The sequence below is a fragment of the Symphalangus syndactylus genome, chromosome 7 (assembly GCF_028878055.3).
Source record: "Symphalangus syndactylus isolate Jambi chromosome 7, NHGRI_mSymSyn1-v2.1_pri, whole genome shotgun sequence".
Classification (NCBI taxonomy): domain Eukaryota; kingdom Metazoa; phylum Chordata; class Mammalia; order Primates; family Hylobatidae; genus Symphalangus; species Symphalangus syndactylus.
Window position 1 is genome coordinate 131,595,919 of NC_072429.2, and position 24,559 is coordinate 131,620,477.

Genomic DNA, 24,559 nt, shown 5'->3' on the forward strand with positions numbered 1-24,559 from the left:
GTTACCAGACATTTAGAGAAAAATAGCACAAGATAGAAGCCCGCAATATAAAACAGAAAACCTCAGATGAAGAAGATAATTCACGGGATGAAAAAAATTGACAGCAAAAAGTTCTAACAATTATCTCCAAAGAGATTTCGAAGATATCTCATCCATAAAATAAGAATACACACCACAGGAACGAAGCAATCAGAACATAGAAGTTTAGAAGAATAAAAAGTATGGCCCAAATTCACATATACACCATGGAATATTATGCAGCCATAAAAAAGGGTGAGTTCATGTCCTTTGCAGGGACATGGATGACGCTGGAAACCATCATTCTCAGCAAACTAACACAAGAACAGAAAACCAAACACCACATGTTCTCACTTATAAGTAGGAATTGAACAATAAGAACACATGGACACAGGGAGGGGAACATCACACACCAGGGCCTGTCGGGGGTTGGGGAGCTAGGGGAGGGATAGCATTAGGAGAACTACCTAATGTAGATGACGGGTTGATGGGTGCAGCAAACCACCATGGCACATGCATACCTATGTAACAAGCCTGCATGTTCTGCACATGTACCCAGAACTTCAAGTACAATAAAAAAAAGTATGGCCAAAATAAAGAGTTAATTGTAGATGGACTAAACTATAAAATGAACAGGGATGAAAAGAAAATGATTATTTGGAATTTGAATCTGGTGAAATATTTCAAAATGTACAATATCAAGAAAAATGGATTTAAATAAAAGATGCAGGTTAAAAGGCACAAAAGATCAGTATAATACTACTAAACTCCAATTGAAAGAAGTTCTTGGGGAGATTTAAAAAACACAAAAGAAAGTTATTGGAAAAGATAATAGGTAGATAGATGGATGGATAGATGGAAGAAGGAAGGGAGGAAGGAAAGAAGAAATGGTAAAAATGTAATTGTCAACGAATAATTCTCTATCTGGGAAAACTCTCCTTCAAAAATGGAAAATAAGATTTTTTAGACAGACAAAAATGAGAGTTTTTCACTAACAGATCTATGCTACAAGAAATAGTAAATAGTGTTTTTTAGGCTGAAATGAAAAGACACTAGGGAGAAACTCAAATTCATTTGATAAAATAGGAACAATTACTAAAGGTAACTATATAGGTAAATATAAAAGACAATATAAATTTATTTTTGTTTGTACCTATTTTCTTCTCCTAAATTATTTAAAAGATGGCTGCAAAAAGAAATAATTATAAATCTATGTTAATAGGCACGTAATATATAAAGATGTGATATGTGACAATAACAGCATAAACGAAGGGAAGAAAACTAAACTATACAGGAGCAAAGTCTGTATACTATTGAAATGAAGTTGGTATTAATTTGAACTAGATTGCTATAAATTAAGATATTCATTGTAATTTCCAGGAAAACCACTAAGAAAATAACTCAAAAATATACAGTAAATGAACAAGGGAACTAAAATGGTACACACAAAAATAACAAAAATGAAAACAGTAATCCAAAAACAGAAGAACAAGGTAGACATAAGATATATAGAAAACACATTGCAAATAACAGACACAAATTCTGCCTTATTGCTAATTACATTATGTGTAAATGGGTTAATCTCCCAAATTAAAAGGCAGAGATTGACAGGACAGATTAAAAATCAAAACATGATTCATCTATATGCTATTTAAATAGAAGCATTTTAGATTCAAAGATAGAAATAGTTGGAAAGGTAAAAGACAGGAAAAGTTATACCATACAAATGGTAACCAAAAAGAAAAAGAGAGAGCTGGAGTGACTATAGTAATACCAGACAAAATAGACTTGAGGCAAACATTGTAACTATAGACAAAAAAGGGTATTTTATAATAATAATGACATCAATTTATCAAAAAGATAAGAAAATTATAAACATATATGCACCTAAGAGCAGAGTCCCAAAATATCTAAAGCAAAAACTGACATTATTGAAGGGAGCTAGGGACAATTCAACAATAATAGTTGGAGACAGCAATGGCCTGCTTTTAATAATAGATAAAACAATTAGACAGAATATCAGCAAGGAAATAGAAGAGTAGGAAAGAAAGAAACAAAAGGCTAGACCTAACAGGTATATTTAGAACAATAAACCCAAGAAGAGCAGCATGTACATTCTTCCCAAATGTACATGGAACAGCCTCTAGGATAGATCAAATGTTGGGCCATAAAACAAGTTTCAATAAGCTTAAAGTAATTAAAATCAAAGAAAGTATTTCTTTGACCTCAATGGAATGAAACTAGAAATCAGTAAAATAAGAAAATGTGGGAAAGTCACAAAGATGTGGAAATTAAACAACACTGCTACATAAGTAATGAGTTAAAGAAAAAAAATTGCAAAAAAAAATCAGAAAATGCTTTGAGATGAATTAAAACAAAAGCACAACATATCAAAACTTAGATGCAAAAAAGTAATACTCAGAAGAAAATTCATAGAATTTTATTTATGCCTCCATAAAAAAGAATGACTCAAATCAATAACCTAATTGTCTGTCTTAAGAAACTAGAAAAAAGAGAAAACATAAAGAGAAAGAAATAATAAGGATTACAATGGAAACAAACAAAATAGAGAATATAAAACAATAGACAAAATCAACAAAATCAAGTTAGTTCTTTGAAAAGACTGACCAAATTGACAAACTGTTAGCCACACGTTAACCAGAAAAAAAAGAGAACACTCAAATTTAGTAAATTAGGAATGAAAGATAAGACTTTACTATGGACATTAAAAAAATGAAAAAGATAATAAGGGAGCAGTAAAAATAACTGTATGGTAAAGAATGAGATAACCTAAGTGAAATAGACAAATTCTAGAAAGACATAACCTTCCAAAACTGAGTCAAGAAGAAATAGAAAATCTGAATAGACCTATAATAAGTAAAGAGATTAAATTAATAATCAGTAAACTTTCCCAAAGAAAAGTCCAGGACCAGATGGCTTTCCTGGTGTATTCTAACAAATATTTAAAGAAGAATTAACACAAATTTTTTACAAGCTCTCTGAAAAAAATCGAATAAGAAGCACTTCTCAATTCATTCTATAAAGGCCCCTACTATCCAGACGGTAAAACCAAAGACACCTATAGGGAAACAAACAAACTACAGACAAAACTAAGAACAATTGTGCCTCAGAGGCCACCACCACAAAAGTTGAAAAGAAAACCCACAAATTGGAAGAATATATCTGCAAATCAAGTTTCTGATCGAAGTCTAGCATCTGGATTATATAAAGAACACTTACAACTTAACAGTAAAAAGACAAACAACATAACTAATTTAAAAATGGGCCAAAGCTTTGAATAAACATTTTTCCAAAGAAGATATTCAAGTGGCCAGTAAGCACATAAAAAATGCTCGATATCATTAATCATTAGGTAAACGCAAATCAGAAGCACAATAACATACCACTTCACACCTATTAGGGTAGGATGGCTACTATAAAAATAAACAAACAGAAATATCTTCCTATCTTAAAAAATATTGTTTATAGAAAGTATTAGTGAAGTTGTGTAGAAATCAGTACTCACATGGACTATCAGTATAAGTACAAATCGATACAATAAATATTTTGGAGAACAACTTGGCAGTATCTTTCAAAATATGCTGATTTAAATGCAGGAATTCCATTTCTAAGTGTCTGTCCTAGAAAAAACTGTGTACATGTACACAAAGTAAAATGTAGAAGGAGGCTCACTGTAGCCATGCTTATTATAGCAAATGCTGGAACGCACCCAAATGTCCATCTGCAGACAGATGGTTAGATAAATCAATCTACAATGATTCCAGTATGTAGCCCCACGCCCCTTTCCTGGATATTAAAAAAGCAAGGTAATTGTAAGGAAGAAACTAATTTTCAAAACAATACTCATAGTATGATACCATTAATAGAAAGCAAAATGAAACAAAACCACCTTGTATATATCCAAGTGTTAATTCTGGCTACCTCTGAGGAGGCTAGGTTAGGAAAGGGTGAAATGGACTTCCATTTTTGAATTTACATATCACCTTATTGTTTGAATTTTTATAAGAAGAATAACTATAAGATGTATGTAAAATGTTAATTTTAAAAGCATGCCTATTTTTATACAAGACTGTTTAAATCTAACATTTTTCTTTTTTAGGAGGACAGAGTTTCGCTCTTGTTGTTCAGGCTGGAGTGCAATGGTGCGATCTCAGCTCACTGCAACCTCTGCCTCCTGGGTTCAAGCAATTCTCCTGTCTCAGCCTCCCGAGTAGCTGGGATTACAGGTGCATGCCACCACGCCTGGCTAATTTTTGTATTCTTAGTAGAGATGGGATTTAATCACATTGGTCAGGCTGGTCTCGAACTCCTGACCTCAGGTGATCTGCCTGCCTCGGCCTCCCAAAGTGCTGGGATTACAGGCGTCAGCCACCACATCTGGCCTTCTACCTTAAAATCTCAATTTTAATTCATAATAGCATAATAGAAGAAACAGTCTTACCTTCCAAGTTTTCTATTTTTTCAATGTTGTTTAAAGCTAAATTCAAATATTCAAGTTTCTTGAGTTTGCTAACATTTTCTGAAATATAAGATAATATGATTAAGATAATTAATCTTCAAAATAAAGACACTTTTATGTAATCTATTACTGAAATAATAAAGAAAATCTAAAGATTATTATTATGGTTATCAAATCCATGTTGCTTTTCCAAATCTATACCTGTACGTCAGACATGGTGGCTGCCTAAGGAGGACCCATCTCTCCCTCCATCCTTCCTAATGACACCCAGTTTTGCTCATGTCTCTACCCAGCCCTAACTCCAGGCAGATAGGTTTAGGCAAGCTGGGCCAGTGCATGACAATCCAATCTCTCTTGCTACTGATGGCTCAGGAACCTAGGTTTAAGCCAAAAGGCCATGGCAGTCTCTTGGCAACCGTGTGATACAGGAGAGGACATGCACACCCAGTGCTCCTAATCAGATAAAAGGGAAGGATCTATATTCCATGCTTGGGGGGTTCTTATCTCTTTTTCCTGCTGGATGTTAATAAGGAATTACTATCTCTACTGATACTTATACTCAATCATAAGGGAAGCAGCTGCAGGACAAAGCCCCAGAGCTGGTAGAGCAGAGAGAAGGAATCAACTAACCCTGACTGATTCTGGAGTCTTCTCTACCTCTAGACTTAAAAGTTGGTAAGAAAATTGATTTCCTTACTGTTCTACCACATTTAGTTGGGTTTCTTTGACTTGAAGCCAAAATCAACCTGATACAGAATTATCTTATTTAATAAACATGAAAGCCAATACATGCAAAACAAAAGCATAAACAAGTCACAGAATTGCTGCAAAATGGGGCCTTTGAAAAATAGTTAACAATACCATAGCAACTATTGCTGAGTGCTTATCACATGTCACACAATGTTCTAAGCATTTAGTAAATATTACCTTATTTAATCCTCATAATAACCCTGTGAGGTCAAAACTATTGTCTCCTTTTTACAAATCAGAATACCAAGGTACAGAGAATTAATTCACTTGTCCAAGGTTAAGTGGTAGAGCTAGGAAAGTTGACCCCAGAACCTGGAACTAAATCATTATAGTACACCTTAAAAGAACAGTCCTTTCTAAGATGACAGGAATGTAGAAAACTTTGCTAAGGAATGTGCACTGGGGGCAGCCTCACTCAATTAGTGCCTCCTCTGCCCATTTCTCAGGGATATCATGAAGCTCAAACATAGTGATTTATAATCATCACCCTTATCACCACTAATAGTTAATCTAAAATGTACAAAACATCATATATTTGTTTCCATAGACCTGAACATAACAGTTCACATCTCTGAATCTCAATTTATGCATTGTTTAAATGGAGGATTTTGGGGAAAAAAATTACAAACGTTTCTCTCAGAACTTAAATTATTCTAAGTAATCCTAATGTTTGAAAAAGCTCTTTAGAAACATCTGAGCATTCAATAGTCAAAGATTTGGAGGTTTCTTTTTTCTTTTTTTAAGAGACAGAGTCTCACTCTGTCGCCCAGGCTGGAGTGCAGTGGTGGAATCTCAGCTCACTGCAAGCTCCGCCTCCTGGGTTCACACCATTCTCCTGCCTCAGCCTCCTGAGTAGCTGGGACTACAGGCGCCCGCCACCACGCCCAGCTAATTTTTGTATTTTTAGTAGAGATGGGGTTTCACTGTGTTAGCCAGGATGGTCTCAATCTCCTGACCTTGTGATCCACCTGCCTCAGCCTCCCAAAGTGTTGGGATTACAGGCATGAGCCACCGCGCCCAGCAGATTTGGAGGTTTCTATGCGCTAAGAACTATGAGAGTCTTGTCCACATCCTGAACAAAATACTTTATTATTGTTAAAATGGCCAGCCCACAATAAAATACCTCTTCAAAATAGGATTTCCCTTCCCTACCTTTGTTATATGCATCACCCTCTAAACACTAAAGGAGTCATACGATAGAAAAGTAAGATTTGCTCAGGGAGGGTTTCCTAAGTAAACTCCTCAAAACCACAGGGCCCAACTTGGACAGAGGGGTAAAAAAAAGGCTCTGTAAGTCAAAATGGAAGAGCTTCTTGGGTAGTGAAAAGGGAGTCTGAGTTCTAGCCAGACCATTCTAGAAACAGTTCTCATCACCTAAGCAGGCCCATGAACTTGGGAGTAGATCCTCTGCCTTCTCGGATTTAAGAAGCTCTGTGGCTCTCAGCTTGGCCCAGGCATGCAGCCCATTGGGAAGCTGTTGAAAGGGTTGATTCCAGGAGCCCACAGGTTCTGATTCAGTAGGTCTGGGGGCGGGGCACTTGACAAGACCCCACATGGCCCCTGGGCTCCCTCTTGGGTCACCTCTAAGCGGCGCCTTCCTCCGCAGACCATCTGTGTCTTCCCATGGGCAACAGGACTTTAGGAAATGCAACTGCTTCACAAACTTCTACCTGAATGGCACAAGAGCGAGTCTGAATCCTAGAGGGGTGGTTTTACTTGCTAAATAAGTGCCTAAAGGCCTATGGGTGGAGTAGCACTGAAAAATCCCATTATTAGGATTTAAAAGAGTGTTTAATTTAAGAGTACTTTGGAAGCAAAAATTTAAGCGTTCTCACAGTTCTGAAAAGGACTGAAATACCACGCTCCTAATTAGTAATTGTGATGGACCCAGCTGTGGAGATTAAAATTTGGGAACTCTTTTAGATCTGTACAATTAGAACCGTTCTTTCATGCCCCCATGCATAAAAGCTGGTGGTTTTCTGTAATAGCCTTTTTAATTGAACAATGTGCCAGAGTTTCTAATTTCTGGTCAAGTTAAAGATGCCAAAAATAATTAACTGAAAAAATACAGAGAATTTTAGTAAATCTTCCAAAAATGATGCAAGTCTAGGCTTTTTGCAAGCCTGAAGCCAATTTTCAATTATCCACGAAACTAGAAGCAACCACATCACCAGGATTTCTCAACCTCAGCAATACTAACATTTTGGGCTGGATATTCTTTCTTGCAGGGGGTGGGGGGGCATCCTGAGCACTATAGGATGGTTTGCAGTATTCCTGGCCTCTATACACTAGATGCCAATAGCATCCTCTCCCCATCCTCCCATACACATGCGACAACCAAAAATATCTCCAGACATTGCCAAATGCCCCTGTTGTGAACCACTGCACATCACCATGGGAAGTTAAATATAATCCTGCAAGCTGACCTCTGGGTTCTCGTGCCAGGGCACACAGGGGTTGGCACTCACTCTGCCTCCTCAGCCCTGACTCCATCCCTTTTCCTCCAACTCCACTGGCTTCTCCTTTCTGCTCCTACCTTCATTTGGCTAGCCTGGGGCACACTGAGGTAAATGATCAAATTGGTAACAGCAGCAGCACAGCAGCTGTCCTGTAATGAGTACTTATCTTATGGTGAGCAAGCACTAAGCATATCATTTCATGTAATCCCTATGGATTTATATATTAGGCATTATTAGCCATTTTACAGATGGCAAAACTAAGACTTGGGCAAGTAACTGACTTGTCAAATTTCACACTGCATAGAGGGAGGCGGGAGAGGCAGTGTTCTGACCCAGGTCTACGTGATGCCAGAGCCTGTGCTTTCTCTTTCCGGGTGCTAGGGATTCTCCTTCTGTGTCCACGTGGCAGGACCTCCATTAGAGTAACTCCACAGACCTCCTTTCCCTCTGCCCTTTAATTCATCATTCTTCTGTGAGAGAAGTCAAGTGTGGTGGGGGAAGGAAGACCAACTTATCTGATAGGTTAATCAGGAGAAGAAACTGAGCATGCCCAGTCCTACCCTCTTTCCTCGTTTCTGGGATCTTCCTACCAGCAGAGAGCACATGGTCTCAACCTACCTCCTGACATGAAGCAAAGGCCCACCCGGGGAGGAGAAACTTGCGGTTGTCCAATTCTGCCTGTAACTGGGTGAGCAGGTTAATTCTGAGGGCAATATTAGCAAGCCCACTTGGCTGCCAGTCTACGTCACTTTCTTAGAAGAGCTTTATCAGTTATAATGCTGATATTTTTATCTTCATTGACCTCATTCCTGCATTTACCCCTAATTTCCATTCCAAATTGGAAGCCCCTCAATACCCAATACTAAGCCCAATGCCTTGCACATATATGGTCACAATAAATATAGCAAAACTAGCTATTGAATTCTGCAGTAACCTGACAAGGACTCCCTCAATTCTCATATAAATTCGTTTTGCAGTGTGATGTAAAATGATGACAAATGCCTCCTCCCTTTCAAACTTAAACAAAAAATCAGGTCTGATGTGTTCTCTGTCTTTTTAGATGATCGGGTCAACTAATGTGTTCCTCACCTTTACCTGCTCTCCCAACTCCTTACTGGAAATTGTTTTCACTACACACAGAAATCTTCAGAGAAATGCCCCCCACATAACCACTGAGAGATACTGTGTCTGTTTTCCCATGGAATTCTTTTTCAGTGGTTGTCTTCTAAAAATAACACAGCACTTTCCAAAGTTCTCTCATTCACAATGTTAAAGAAGCCATGAGAACTAGGTACTGAAACTTACCAATTTTCCCAATAAGATTATTTTGAAGATAGAGAATTTTTAAATCCCGGCACCATTTATCAATGTGTTCTAGTCTTTCTATTTCTTGCTGATGCAAGGAGAGTTCCTCCAGGGAAAAAATGACACAGTCATTGTGTTCAGCATTCCGCCTAATAAGATCTTCTGTGACTGGAAGAAAATGTGTTACATATTACATTTCTGTCCCCATTGTTCAATTGAAGATTATTGTGTTATTAACACATTTCTTTTTTTTTGCAGTTAAATGTCAATTCTCCAGGCCCAAGCGATTTTCAAAGTGAAAGAGAAAATGGTACCTCCTCCTGGAGTTTTTGTGATGCCATGATGTGAGTTGGAGGGAAGAAGAAGACACGATGATATTATATTTGCTTTTGAATGTGAAGGGTCTACATACATTTTGCTGTATGGATGGAGATGGAGTTGAGAGTTAATGGCTATAAAAATGTTTCACAGTGAAACCCCATCTCTACTAAAAATACAAAAAATTAGCCGGACGTGTTGGCAGGCGCCTGTAGTCCCAGCTACTCGGGAGGCTGAGGCAGGAGAATGGCATGAACCCGGGAGGCGGAGCTTGCAGTGAGCCGAGATCGCGCCATTGCACTCCCGCCTGCGAGACAGAGCAAGACTCCGTCTCAAAAAAAAAAAAAAAAAAAAAAAAAAAAATGTTTACATGGAATCTTATGGTGGTACCATGTTAAAATGGATGAGATCCACTAACTAATCTGAGAAAGAGCAACTTGCTACTGAGAGGCACAGTTGGGCTGCCAGAAGGCAGAAATATGAAAGCATCTTCCACCATTCAGAAAATAAAGGTCATAGGTCATTCATTTAACCAATGTTTATTAATTTAACTAAAGCTTAAAAGAAAGAAAAGGAACGCCTTAGATCTTGCACTGCATTCCTATAAAGCAGCCACCACTTGTTTTGTTTCCAGGAGAAGTGTTTTTGAAAGCTGCTCACAGAAGAAGGTGTAATGGGAGCTCCCATCCCTCAGACAAGAGTGATGCGTAGTGCTGGACTCGCCTGCCACAGAAGGTCAGCAGTACATGAGGAAGATGGCGCCAGGAGACTGGACATAGCACTATCTATGGTCCACAGTCACAGCCAAGCACAAGGGATGCATTGAAACCAAAAAGGTAATGACAAAGAGGAACCAGGCATTTCCCACTGCCACTAAAACTGGCATTTGTTGAATGCTCACATCTTCTGTAGGATGTGGAAATATTGTATGTCTACTCCAGGAGATAATAAAGACTCACTGTCACTTTCAAGGTGCCAGGTACTATTCTAAATGCTTTGCATGTATTAATATACGACTATCTGGAGTTATTATTGCCATTTGTCAGATGAGGAAGTAAAGCACAGAGAGAGTTTAAATAATTTACCTGGGTCTTGGTGATAAGTGCTAGAGCCAGGTTTTAAATTCACAGTTCAGTGCCAGACCACCTGCTCTTAACCACTATGCTCCACTGTCTCAAGCATAAGCAAATAACAGCCTCTAGAAATTCCAGGTTTCCTCAAGGTGCAGACTCCTCTAGCTGAGACACAGTTCTTCACAGCAACTTCTGCTACCACACCGCTATGTCACATCCTTAAAAGTGGAATTTGCCTTTTTATTAAATGTAAAAACATGTACGAACTTATCATTCATGTGGAGTTAGCTAAACTCTATGCTACTTCCAGTGAGATGCGGGTGCTTGCAATGACAGTTCTTTATAAGAAGGACCAGAGTAATGTAGAGGTTGAGAGATTAAAATACCATACATGGGGAAAGTCCTTGCTGCTCTAAGCTTTGGCTCAACTAACAGGCAGAGATGGTCACAAACCAGATCCTGGTAAGGGACAGCCCAAAGCGCCCAGGAAGGAGGCTGACAGTACATCACCACCAGCCTGGCTCGCTGGGACCCCTGCTGCCAGCACCATTCAGCTGTCCCTGGAATTCCACTAATGGTTTGTGAACCAGCTTAAATAGGGTGCTATAATCAAGCAAAAGAGAAAAACCAAACCTGTAAGAGAAGAGCATTAAAACTACTCTCTATCTTCCTAACCAAAGTTGGTTTTAACAGCTTAAATCAACTGATAATGAATAAATGGGTACAGCCAGAGGATACAGCATGCTCCTATGTAAAGTAAAATGTATGATCTATATCTGTAATTTACCTATAAGAATTCTCTTAGCAAGGATGCAACATGGGTCAAGGGGTTGAGATTGCACAACCCTTGTTATCTGTACATGTAACAAAATGTGGAAATTATTGACCACTAGTAATAAGACCCTCAATGACTAACGGTGTATCTGTAACTTAAACTACTCAACTCCATAGAGCAAGGGGGTGGATTGTTGAAGGCCTTGCTACTATTAGAACTGGAGTCCATGGGGCCAGGAGGACGTCCCCATCCAGAGCTCAAGTCTTCCTCTCTAGACCATGGCCCATGGAGGGAACAATGGGATTCACTGTTCAAGGGGCTCCAAGCCTTACTCTAAACCTTGCAATGGCAGCTTCTCCAGGTTTGTTCCTGAAGACAGACCATGACATCAGGTACATATCCCAACGCCTAGAAATGTCCAAGGATCAGCTGTCTGTCAGGGAGGTGGATGGCATGGATGTATAGGCTGGAGTGTCCATGCTCATACATGGGCGTTAGGGGCCAGGATAGAGTCAGAGATGGGAAGAAAAGGGAAGAGTGGGCCAGAGGGCAAGATTTCCCAAGCCACCATGCTCTGACATAGAACTCCAGCATAGGAAATGCAGCCCTCAGGTTGTTAGGAAAGTATACTTGTCAAGGGAGGAAGACGTATTTTATTTAGCAGTTTGGTTTATAACTTGATACATAGGCCTTTACTTATACTCTTGCCCCAGATTCTGGTTGAATGCTTAGTTTTGTATCCATATTGAAGATATAATTTGAACTCCAAAGGAGATGTCATCCATGCTTAAGTTGAATGTGTTCAGGGGACTTCTGATAGAATCTTAAGCATCACTTGGTCTCCGGCCTCATACTGCCATGTGGGACTTTCTGACTCTCAGCGCTGCTCAAGGTATCACAGGCGCCTCTAGTCTACACTCTGAAAGGCTTTTCCAAATTGCCCACTCTTAAAGATTTGCAGGGTTGACAAAGTTTCTACTGGTACCAAATATCCTTGTAGTATTCTTTTGCTATACCTCTGAACATTTAAGAAACTCTTTTTTTCTTCCTTTGAGACACAGTCTCACTCTGTCACCCAGGCTGGAGTGCAGTGGCATGATTACAGTTTGCTGCAGCCCAGGATCAAGGGATCCTCCTACCTCAGCCTCCTGAGTAGCTGGAACTACAGGCATGCGCCACCACACCCAGCTAATTTTTTTGTGTGTCTTTTTTTTTTTGTAAAGACAGGGTTTCACCATGGTGCCCACATTGGTCTCAGACTCCTGGACTCAAGCGATCCACCCACCTTGGCTTCCCAAGGTACTGGGATTACAGGTGTGAGCCACTGCGACCAACCAAGAAAGTCTCTTCATCAAGGTATTATGTGTGTAAAATCAATCACTTCATGCAACTGTCAAATCTTCTCTTTCAAAGCCATGTTAAGTATTAGGAAAGAATTATATTGATTCATATCTTCTAACCATGAGAATTAAGATGAGAAAAATCCCTATTAGTTTAAAGAGCTGGAGTTTAGGGAACCTTCCTTAGCACGAATAACTAAATTACACACACACACAAAGGAAAGAAGGGACACAACAGAGAAGTTTGCCTGGAAGCAATGATTATATATAATTAGGATACATTAGAAGAAAATGGATAATCGCAGAGGAGGATAGAACTGTGACGATGTGGAATTTCCCAGCAGATCTTTTCTAAACTTTCCTATAACAAGCAAACTGCCGTGTGGCTTACCATGTTATAGCACTGAGGAAATTGTTGTTACACAATGCTGCTTCACCTGTAATGGCAAACATCGGAACAAAAACCAGAGCCCCCAAGAAGAAATGTGTAAAGATATCTTCGTGGTGCATGGAGATTATAGTGTTTCATGCTTTTGAACAGGAAAGCATTTTTGGTTTTATATACTATCTAATTTAGAGCAAACATTCTTTAAGTCCAAGGAGCATTATTTGCCTTTGGAAATTTCTACTCCAAATAATATAGCACTGCACTTACGTGAGATCATTCTAGAGATTTAAAAACGCTTTGGGAAGGCATACAAGTGCCCAGCAAACATAAAAAAAAAAGCTCCACATCACTAGTCATCAGAGAAATGCAAATTAAAACTACAATGAGATACCATCTCACGCCAGTCAGAATGGCTATTATTATAAAAGTCAAAAAATAATAGAAGTTGGCAAGGATGCAGAGAAAAGAGAACACTTATACTCTGTTGGTGGGAATGCAAATTAGTTCAACCCCTATGGAAAACAGAATGGAGATTTCTCAAAGAATTAAAAATAGAATAAACAATCAACCCAGCAATCTCACTACTGGGTATCTACCCAAAGGAAAATAAATCATTCAATCAAAAAGACACCTGTACTTGTCTGCTACTGCAGCACTATTCACAATATCAAAGTAATGTATTCAACCCAAGTCCCCATCAACAGCGGATTGGATAGAGAAAATTTGGTACACATACACCATGGAATACTATGCAGCTATAAAAAGAAAAAAAGCATGTCCTTTGCAGCAACTTGGATGCAGCTGGAAGCCATTATCCTAAATGAATTCATGCACAAACAGAAAATCAAATACCGCATGTTCTCACTTATAAGTGGGAGCTAAACGGTGGGTACACAAGGACATAAAGATGGAACCAACAGACCCTGAGGACTCCAAAATGGGGGAAGGAGGGGAGGCAAGGGTTGAAAAATGACCTACTGGCTACTATGTTCACTATTTGGGTGAGGTGATGCTAGCTCAGACCCTAGCATCATCCAATATACCCATGTAAAAAACCTGCGCATGTACCCTCTGAATATAAAATTAAAAACAATAATATATAGTTTGAAATAGCTAGAAGGACCATATTGAAAGTTTCCAACACAAAGAAATGATAAATGTTTTAGATAATGGATATGCTAATTACCCTGATCTGATTACTATACAGTATATGTATTGAAACATCACTATGTATCCCATAAATATGTACAATTATGTCAAAAACAAAATTAAATTAAAAAGTAAAAAAAAAAAGATATAAACTCTGCCCTCAAGGAATTTTCAGTCCAGAATTAATGAGATGCAGTGACAACAGTGCATGATGAATGATGAGCTTGAGAGAAGAGCTGGATACCATGAAACATCTAGAAGCACCCAACCCAGCTACAGCTTCAGAAGCAGGCGATGTCGACAGAGATACAGAGCACACATGAGAATTAACCAGAAAAAAAGAAGAGAATGGAGCAGAAGAAACAGCAGAGTGCAAAGGCCAGAAGCAAGTCTATCTTCATTACTTTGCAGCCACAATATAGTGAACGTACCTTCAGTAATGATGTTGTAGACACAACGGCAGACAGTCCTTGCTTTCATGGAGGTTGCCTGGTAGAAGAGGCAGAAAAGAAGCACAGTGTGCATACCACCGGGGTCATGTGGGTGGTCAGGCATACCCAGAGTTTCTAATCTAGACTTGGGAGAAGATGGCTAAAGCTTCCTATCTTCAGCTGAGACATGGAGGATGAGTAAGATTATTCAAGAGAATGGGGCAGATAAAAGACGATTCCAAGAAGCAAGCTCAGAAGAAGAGAGGCCATAGAAGATTCTGTAAATTATGCGGCATTCATTATGGCTACAGCACAGCATTGAAGGAATTGGGAAATATAAAAAAGCTAGGCAAGTTTGAGTCCATTGTAAAGAGCCCTGGACAGCTAAGGACTTAGAATGAACTTGTACTATTATTTAGAACTGGAACATAACCTAAGGGATAGGATGTGTAGTGCTGTCATGAAAAGATTATGTCAAATCTTTGCCCCACCATTCTCTACCTGTTTATGATACATATATTTGGGCAAAACTGTTTATCTATTTTCAGTTTTCTCATCTGTAAACTGAAGATAACGTTAGCAATTATTTCTTAAAATTTTTTTGAGGATTAAATAATTAAGTAAAGCCCTTAGCACAGTGCCTGGTATACAGTCATTGGTCAATAAATGTCAGTTCCCTTCCTTCTATAAATAAGTAAATAAATAAATAATAAAATGCTTTGGAAGCATTAATATGTTATCATAAGACTATTTCAAGAGAAATGGTATTATAGTACCTATTATGTGGTATAGAAGAAAAATATGCCAAGGCACAATATAAAACATATTGCTTTCACTTCCTTATTTTAGGAAATTTCAAATAGCAAAATATAAGATGCAGATGGTTGAGTGCTAACCAGTATCTGTCTGACTGGAGAAATAAGCTCTTGATGAAGGATATTGACAGCTTCAACCACAGATACATATTCCCCTCACTGAAAGATGCTGTGGAGGATTCCAAGGGTTTAATCAAAACACATCAGCTCGCCTAAGTTTCTTTCCAATTCCTTAATATGAATGAGTTCTCCAAAATTTGAGGGTGTATCAGTAAAATGACTTTGCAGGGAGTAGGGACAGAGGGCACGGTGAGGTTGTTTCTGGGATACTGGAGGCTGTCCTGCTGTGTTTGTTTCTAAAGTTTTTCATTACATTAAGCAAAGTTCTCAAAACTCCCAAAGCCAATAATTTAGTGTTCATTCCTTCAGGCTTTACATCATGTTTTGTAAACAACTCTTTTTTCCCTACTAGATTAGAATAAAATCAACCAATATGTATTTATTGAAGATTTTGTAGCATTTTCAGACATCTTGAAAGACTATCAGATATGTATATGAAATTGAGAGTTAATAGAAATAAAGGGGTTACAAACAGGTGAAGGTCACCTCTTGCAGCATCTAAAATATTTTTTTAACCATTTTCAATGGAAACTCTTAAAAGCAGGATTGTACACTTGCCTGTCTTTTCTTGCTGACCCAGGCTCATCATAATGAGTGGCAACAGCCGTACTGTACCCCAATCTAGTGATATCTTTAGGGACTACTTAGTGGAGTGTGCTACTGAAAAGCACTAAGTGCTATGGGGCACTGAGAGAAGCACATAGAAAGTAGGATGAGTGCACAGGAGAGAGTGATCGGTGCTACTGAGAAAAGGGAGGTCAGAAGAAGCTTCATGGAGGAGGAGTCTGAGCTGAATCTTTTTTTTTTTTCTTTGAGACAGAGTCTCGCTCTGTCGCCCAGTGGCGCGATCTCGGCTCACTGCAAGCTCCGCCTCCCGGGTTCACGCCATTCTCCTGCCTCAGCCTCCCGAGTAGCTGGGACTACAGGCACCTGCTACCACGCCTGGCTAATTTTTTTTTTTTGTATTTTTAGTAGAGATGGGGTTTCACCGTGTTAGCCAGGATGGTCTCCATCTCTTGACCTCATGTTCCACCTGCCTCAGCCTCCCAAAAGGCTGGGATTACAGGCATGAGCCACCGTGCCCAGCCCTGAGCTGAATTTTGAAATGTGAGTAGATGTTTGTTAGATAAACCAGGAAAGGGCACCTTAGGCCATCGTGGATGACATGATGTACTTCTCAGGTCCCTCTTCAAAACTGAAGGATTAATTCCTCTAGCTGCTGGGGTCTCTGTTGACAGACAGCCCTCAGCTGCCCACCTTCTTCATGAGCTGTCTCAGCCGAAGAGATTGTTCAACCATGGTCACGCCCTTTCCTTTCCTGGGAAAGCCCACATTCAATGACTGGTTGATATAGGAGCTATAAAGGCCCAGTTCTTCACCCCAACTTGGGCAAGTCAGAAGGTTCATTCCAAGTTTAGATCTCCTGGTTGGTTTCCTAAGGCCTTTGTTAGACACATCACAGCCCAACTTCCCCCTCTGCTCAATTTTGATTTCTTTCCTACCCACCCCAACAATGCTCCCTAATAAACCTCCTGAATGCTAATTCCCACCTAGATATCAGCTTCCTGAGGAGCCTAACCTGGAAGAGTTGATACCAGAAGTGGTGCATGAAAGCAGATGCTAGCTAAGATAGGATTTTGGAGTCAGATTACATGTTGCCAGCGTGGCAAGGACATCGTTATTCCTGGTAGGCAGAACATAGATAGTGCCTGGCCCAAGGCAGTTATGCAATTGTAAAGACTTGCCCTGGTGTTGAACAGAGATAGGATACAAGTGGAAGCGAATGTACTAGTAAGTGTAACGTGTCAGGTGTTAGAGAAACGTGAGAGAAACTGTAACTTAAAGGATAATTATATTGTATTGTAAAAGGCTGCTGCTAAACACAACTGATCAGGAAAGGCTGAGAGAGGAAGTGTGAAACCAGAGGACTGGACTGGGAGCACTATGAAGAGGTTTTCATTTCCTGAAACCAGAGGACGGAGAAAGCTGAGGGCTAGGACCGGTACTTCATCATAAGATTAGCAGTGACATAAGGTTCTGGACATAATAGAGTAATAAAACAGGGTTTACCCTCTAGCCTAAAAATCTATGAAAAACATACAAAAGTAATCTTTTAAACTTGGGCATAAGGAAATAAAAAGGAAAATTAGAAAGTATTTTGAACAGAATTAAAAATTACAAGGAGGCTGAGGCAGGAGAATGGCGTGAACCCGGCAGGCGGAACTTGCAGTGATCCGAGATCGCGCCACTGCACTCCAGCCTGGGCGACAGAGCAAGACTCGGTCTCAAAAAAAAAAAGAAAATTACACAGAAAAGCAACATATCAAAGTTTGCAGGATACAGCTAACACATTACTTAGAGGTAAATTTATAGCATTAAATACTTATAGTAGGAATAAAGAAAGGCCTCAAATATTGGCTTCCACTTTAAGGATCTAGAAAAAGAACAAATTAAACCCAACATAAGCAGAAGAAAGTAAATAATGAAGATTATAAAAGAAATCAATGAAATGAAAAGCAGAAAAAAATAGAGAAAAATTAATAAAAATTAAAGCTGGCTCTTTAAGAAAATAAAATTGGTAAACTTTCAGTCAGACTTATCAGCAAAAAAGAGAGAAGACACAAATTGCCAATATTAGGAGTGAGAGAGGTGACATCATATGTATTCTACAGATATTAAAATAATAAAAAAGTAACTTTATGCCAATAAATTCAAGAACGACAATTAAACCGGTGAATCCCTTAAAAGACACAAATTACAAAAGCTCACTCAAGAATATATAGATGAGCTGAACAGCCATATATCTACTGGATATGTAGTTAAAAACCTTTCTTTCCACAAATAAAACTATGGCACAGATGTCTCCTTTGATTAATTCTACCAAAAACTTAAGGGGAAATAACACCGCATATACACAAACTCTTGTAGAAAATTGAAGAGGAAATAATACTTCCCATTATATTCTATAAGGTCAGAGTTAAAACCAATCAAATGCATTACAAGGAAAGAAAACTACAGATCCATGTACCTCATGAACACATATGTAAAAATCCTAAGCAAAAAATTTAGCAAATCAAATCCAACAATATAATAAAAAGATTACACATTATAACTAAGGGGGAGGTTATCCAATGTATACAAGGTTGATATAATGCTCAGAAATCCAAGTAACATACAATATTAATAAACTAACAAAGTGATAACGTCAGTAGATACAAAACAGCAGTTGACAAAATCCACCATCCATTCCCGATTTTAAAAAGACAACAACTCGGAAAACCAGAAATAAAAAGGAACTCAACTTGATAAGGAGCATCCACGAAGCACCAATAATCAACATTATATCAAGCGGAGAAAGACTTTTCCTGTAAGAATCAGAAAAAAAGGCCAGGAAATCTGTTCTCACCACTTCAACATTATACTGAAGGTTCTAGCAATAGGCAAGGAAAAAAAAGGCATCCAGGTGGTAGAGAAGTAGAATTATGTCTATTTGCAGATGATATGACTGTCTACAGAGAATATCAAATGGAATCACATAAAAAGCTACTTGAATAAGAAAGTTTGAAAAGATTGCAGAATATAAGATCTATATGAAAAAATCAAGTATACTTCCATATACTAACCACTTATAATGGCATAAAAAATATGAAGTACTTAGAGATAAATCAGAAAAATATGTGCAAAGTCTGTCCACTGAAAACTTCAAAAATATTGTAGACATTTTGTAAGATCTAAATAAATGGAGATATATCCCTTGTTTTTGGGTCAGAAGATTCAATATTGTTAAGACACTCATTCTCCCCAAATCGAGCTACAGATTTAACACAATCCAGGTCAAAATCCTGGCAGACTTATTTTTGTACAAATAGACAAGATACTACTGAAATTCATATAGAAATGTAAAGGACCTGAATAAAACTTTAAAAGATTAAAAACTTTAGAGGAAAAACACTACTGGATTTCAAGACTACTTATTACAAAGCTCCAGTAATCAAGAGAGTGTGAAATTGGCACAGAGGAAGACAAATAAATCAATGAATCAGAAAAGAAAGTCGAGAACACACATATACATGCCACTGGTTTATCCAAAGGTTCAATTCAATGGAGAGAGCATAGTCCTCAACAAGTGGGGCTGGTACTACTGGATTTCCATATAAAAAAAAAAACACACACACACACACAACAACAATTTAATCTACATCTCACATCATATACAAAAATTGAGTCAAATGAATGATGGAATAGTGTAAAACCAAAAATTACAAAATTTCTAGGAAAAAAAGAAAAATCTATGTAAACTTAGCAAAGATTTCTTGGATATGACACCAAAAGCAAGATCTATAAAATAATAAATTAAACCTCAAAATTTAAAACTTCTCTTTCAAAATAATTAAGAGAAGGAAAATATAAGCCATAGATGGGGAGAAAATATTTGCAAATCATATATCTGATGACCTATATCCAGAATATATAGAAGACTCTTAAAACTCAATGATAAGAAAACAAATCAATGTATAAAATGGGCAAAATATCTGAAGGCATTTCACCAAAGAAGATCTATAGATGACAAATGCGTCACAGTAATACAAAATACATTCAATAGTATAAAATTTAAAAATAAAGACACTAGATCTTCTCTAAATCACAATACACACCAGATTAAATGCACAGAGAGGAACTAATTCGTTTTCCTCTCGCCACCGTCCCCAGGCTCGATATTGGTCCTCCTGAGTGGACATGAACACCAAAAATAGTGGTCTCTTCAACTTTACATGAGAATTTGCACCATGACCTCTCTTTTTCTCACTAAACTGTCTCCTACTCCTAACAGGCAATGTAGCAAACATACACAAGAGTGCGGGCTCTGCTTACCATCCCAGATATACCACTTACTGTGTGGCACTGGGCACGCTGCTTAACCTCTTTGTGCTCCAGATTCCTCATCTGCAAAATGGAGATGATGATACTAGTGTCTACCTCAAAAGATTTTTGTGAGAATTCAATGAGTACACACACACAGAAACTTTCAGAACACTGACTAGAAGGCAATAAGCAGCTCAATGAGTGTGAGTGAGCTATTATTATCATCCTTTCTCAGGAGCCCAAATTTCTCCTTTAGTTGTAGGAAGTTGAGAATTGTGGAAAGAGCAGTGAAAGCCAGGAAGCTCGTATCCTAGGTTTGACGTCTGTCCTGACTGACGGGATGTGACATTGGCTGGATCAATGTTCCCCTCCTCATCTCTAAAATGAACAGGTACACTAGATGAACTCTCGAGCACGGTTTCTCTAAAACCTGTACTAATGACATCCCTGCATCTTTTTTTGGAAAGTACAGGAAAGGCAGCGGAAAAAAGGGCACACAGGAGCAGTCAGGAGATGTTAGCAAGAGGCAGAAGGCCATTTATTGGGAAGCACAGGGGAGAGGGAACATGTAAAAAGGGTTTGTGGCACAGCAAAAGAGGACCACTTTCTCCACCCACATCTTTAAAATCTGTCCACTTCGCCTCAGTCCTGTGGGAGGCAGTGCAGTGTAATGCAGGACCCAGAGGAAATCTTCGTGGGTTCTGTTCCCAGCCCTGATAGTTACTGTGTGATTTACTCTCCGTGCCTCACCTAAGAAATGGAGATGTCAGTAATCCTTCCCTGCCTTAAAAGGCTGCTGGGAAGATCAAACAGGAGAATGCAGGTAAAGCATGTTAACCAAGCCTGGCACATCAGAGCTACTCATTGGAGGAGTGCTTGTCATCTGTCCTGCTGCCATGACCTCAGTTCAACCTACTATCTCCCACTCGAACTCCTACAGGGCCAAGTCATGCCCGTGAACAAAACCTTTTGGTTTCCCTGTGGCTCTTTTGATAAATTTCTAAATCCTAAGTACAAAACCTGTATGAGCGGATCCCTGCCTACCTGTCAGGCCTTCCTTATCTCTTTGCTCTCCACTCCTTCCTTCTGTCTCACACCAGTTCCTGTCAGTGACAATTAGCCACCAGGAAGCCCTGCTCTTTCTCACCTCTGGGCAATTCACTGTGCTTTCCTGTTTCCTTTCCAGACAGCACTGCTTCCTCAGAGAAGCCTCCACCCACCTTGGGGTTAGGTCCCCTGCCCACACCCTCAGGGCACAAGCACGCCTCTCTCTCCTGGCTGTAACCACTATACTTGGGTTTGTCTTCTCCCTCCCTAGGAGGGTAGACCCACATCTGCCTCCTTCCTCACTGTATCCTGCATTCAATACCTGATTCCAGGTAGACACTCCGATGCAAGCCTGACAAGTTAATGATTTAACAAATGAAAGTGGGCACGACTCAGAGAAAGAGGGCAAAGGAAAACTCACGACATAAAAAAGCGAAGAAGAAGAAGAGGAAGAGGAAGAGGAAGGAGAAGGAGAAGGTGAAGAAGAAGAAGAAGACCAACTAGGGTGAGACCAGGGGATGGGGAAACAGCCCTGAGAAGAGAGGAAGAAATATCAGTAGCTGATTTAGGAAAGGAGTTTCAACATTTACAAATCACTCCCCCTCAACCCCCACCTCTCCCACTTGCAGGCTGTCAGGTCTTCCAGGGCAGAAAGCCCATCATCTGGAGCAGTCTCTTGATTTAAAAAAAGTTAATTATGACATTTTTACAATGATAAGTGATCAATTAGGTAGAGCTGTACAAAACTGCCATATGGGGAGCTCAGAAACGTTGTCGATATCAAAATGGTTCATACAGTATAAATAACTTACCCGCATCACCTTGCAGTTTGTTAGTATATTTTTAAAGAAACACGTTTACGGCCAGGCGCAGTGGCTCACGCCTGTAATCCCAGCACTTTGGGATGCCAAGGCGGGCGGATCACCTGAGGTCAGGAGCTTGAGACCAGCCTGGCCAACATGGCGAAACCCCGTCTCTACTAAGAATACAAAAATTAGCCTGGCGTGGTGGCGCATGCTTGTAATTCCAGCTACTCAGGAGGCTGAGGCAGGAGAATTGCTTGAACCCGGGAGGCGGAGGCTGCAGTGAGCCGAGATCGCGCCGCTGCACTCCAGCCTGGGCGACAGAGCAAGACTCTGTCTCAAACAAACAAACAAAAACAAACAAACAAAAACACGTTTATAACACTTACTGTGTCTAAAACAGTACTCTGATTGCCTTTATTTTGGAGATGAAGAAGCTGAGGCCCAAGGGGTGAAGTGACTCGCTCAAAGTCACAGGAAGAGGGAGGACTTCAACCCTGGCTCCAGAGTCGGGACCCTCCACCATTAGGCTACACTGCCTTCGGGAATGAGTCCGAAGATTGCGGCTTGGAGACAGTGACTGGCCCACGTTCACAGCCAGTAAGGAGCCACTAGGCCGGAACCCGGTGTGTCTGGCGCCAAAACCCCTGCACCTTCCCCGACCCCTTTCCTGGAGTCCAGTGCCTTTCTGCCTCTTCCTCCCCTTCCTACGGCCCCGCCCATTTTACAGATTAGGAACCTGAGCTGGAAAAGGCCAGGCTGTGCGGCCAGTCTGCAGAGGACCTGGTGCAGCCCGGGGCTGCGGGGCGGAGGGTCGGGTAGGGTTGGGGTCCGCCCAGGCGCTGGGGAACCCGCAGCGCAGGGCTGGAGCGGGCGGCGAGGATCCCACGAGACCCGGGACGACTTCCACAAGGGGAACGATCGAGGACGGAAGGTGGAGGGGGGCTTACTCCAGCCCATGGTGCCTCTCCAGTTCGCTGGCCCCGCAAGCCGGACCCGGACCTCGAAGGACGCTTTTCACCCTTCACCTCAGCTCTTCAGTGCGTCCCCATCGGAATTCGGGAGCCAAGGCAACGGGGACTCTACGGCGGCCGCGCGGGGCCAAAACACGCCGCGTTTCCTGAGCTCCGCAGCGCAAGCAAAGGAGACCGCAGTGAAGGGGCTCCGCAGCCAGGGGCTCCCCAACCCAAACCCAGTCTTCGTCCTCCTCGCACCTCCGACTTGCCACACACTGCTTCCCTCTCCCCGAATCAATGGTTTAGATTGAACAAAGTATCAGGACGCTTCTCTTTTCTGTGCCTTCCAGACCGCCTTTGACTTTTTCCTTTTTGTGTTTGATTTACAGCTTCCACAGCCAAGAGATCTGGATTTGGCCCCCCACTCTACCAGCGGCGTGACCTTACACTTCCTTCTCCTCAGCTTCCACATCTGTAAGATGAGAAATAACCTAAGAGGATCACTGTGAAGCTTTAATTAGATAATTTGAGTGAATGAAAGACCCTATAAAAACAACAAGCTCACTATAAAGGTTCGTTGTCGTTGTCATATTCCAGCTTTTTAAAGTCACTCCCCAACACCCATTTCCGGCTAACAAGCTTTCCAAAAACCCCACCCATTACCCCCTCCATCAATTTCCCTATTCTCCACTCTCTTAATTGTAAAATGTAGGAAGTATATCTCTTACAGCCCCACACTCCCCTCACGTTTCCCCAGATCCTTCTCCAAAAGTGTGCAACGCGCCTTCTCCCATTCTAAACTAGGAAGCCCATCAGCAAGCTCATTCATCCTCAGATCTTAGTGTTAGCACTTTCATGCATTAGCTTCCCAAGAATTTTTAAAAGGTACCATTATTATGAAAGTAATTATTATTCTTTACTCCATTTGCAGAAAAAGGAGGGGGGCAATATGTAAAAGATAAAACCTTCTCCCATCCCAGTCGCTGTAAACAGTATGGAGTGCGTGCTTCTTATCTTGATGTGTGTATTATGTTTGCATTTTAAAAGAAGATTCCTAGAGCAATACTGAGTGCAAAGAAATTAATTTTTCTAGCAAATAGCTGTTAAGTATTTACAGCTGGCAATTATTAGAGTTTGCCAGGTAGAGAGAAGGTCATGAACTTGGAGAGAGGCAGGAAAGTCTAACAGAGTGAGGTGATGGGGGGAAGCAGACACATCAGTTTGACAATAAAGAGAGCTAGATAGAAGGGATCTTCGAACAGTAAGAATGAGCGATTAGATCAGGGGTAATGGGGGCCTTAAATGCCAGGCCAAAGGAATTGAACTGGAAGAGTGGGATTTCAGGCACTATTTCCCTGAATATTTGGATTTCCAAGGGGAGAAATATTTGGATTTCCAAGGAAGCCTCCCAAAAGGCACTCAAACTATAAACTTACCTGACATCCACTATTATTTTTCTGAAAGCAGGT

The 24,559-nt window shown here is 40.1% G+C and overlaps 1 protein-coding gene across 6 annotated transcripts in view; it reads right to left on the reverse strand.

Annotated features, from left to right (window-relative positions):
- The window catches only part of DNAAF11 (dynein axonemal assembly factor 11), a 106,525-nt gene extending 83,329 nt beyond the window's left edge, over nucleotides 1-23,196 (reverse strand). For 2 of the 6 annotated variants that reach the window (XM_055287289.2, XM_055287286.2), the window contains exons 1-3: nucleotides 23,085-23,196; nucleotides 9,013-9,180; nucleotides 4,481-4,558 (exon numbers count right to left, since the gene is read on the reverse strand). In XM_055287289.2, coding sequence (XP_055143264.1) covers nucleotides 4,481-4,558; nucleotides 9,013-9,180; nucleotides 23,085-23,094 — 256 coding nt within the window. In that variant the 5' untranslated portion in view covers nucleotides 23,095-23,196. Of the gene's footprint in view, nucleotides 1-4,480; nucleotides 4,559-9,012; nucleotides 9,181-14,486; nucleotides 14,826-23,084 lie in introns of those variants that run through there. The other 4 variants (XM_055287283.2, XM_055287284.2, XM_063642994.1 and 1 more) reach the window with 4 other exon arrangements.
- Nucleotides 23,197-24,559: the final 1,363 nt, after the last annotated feature.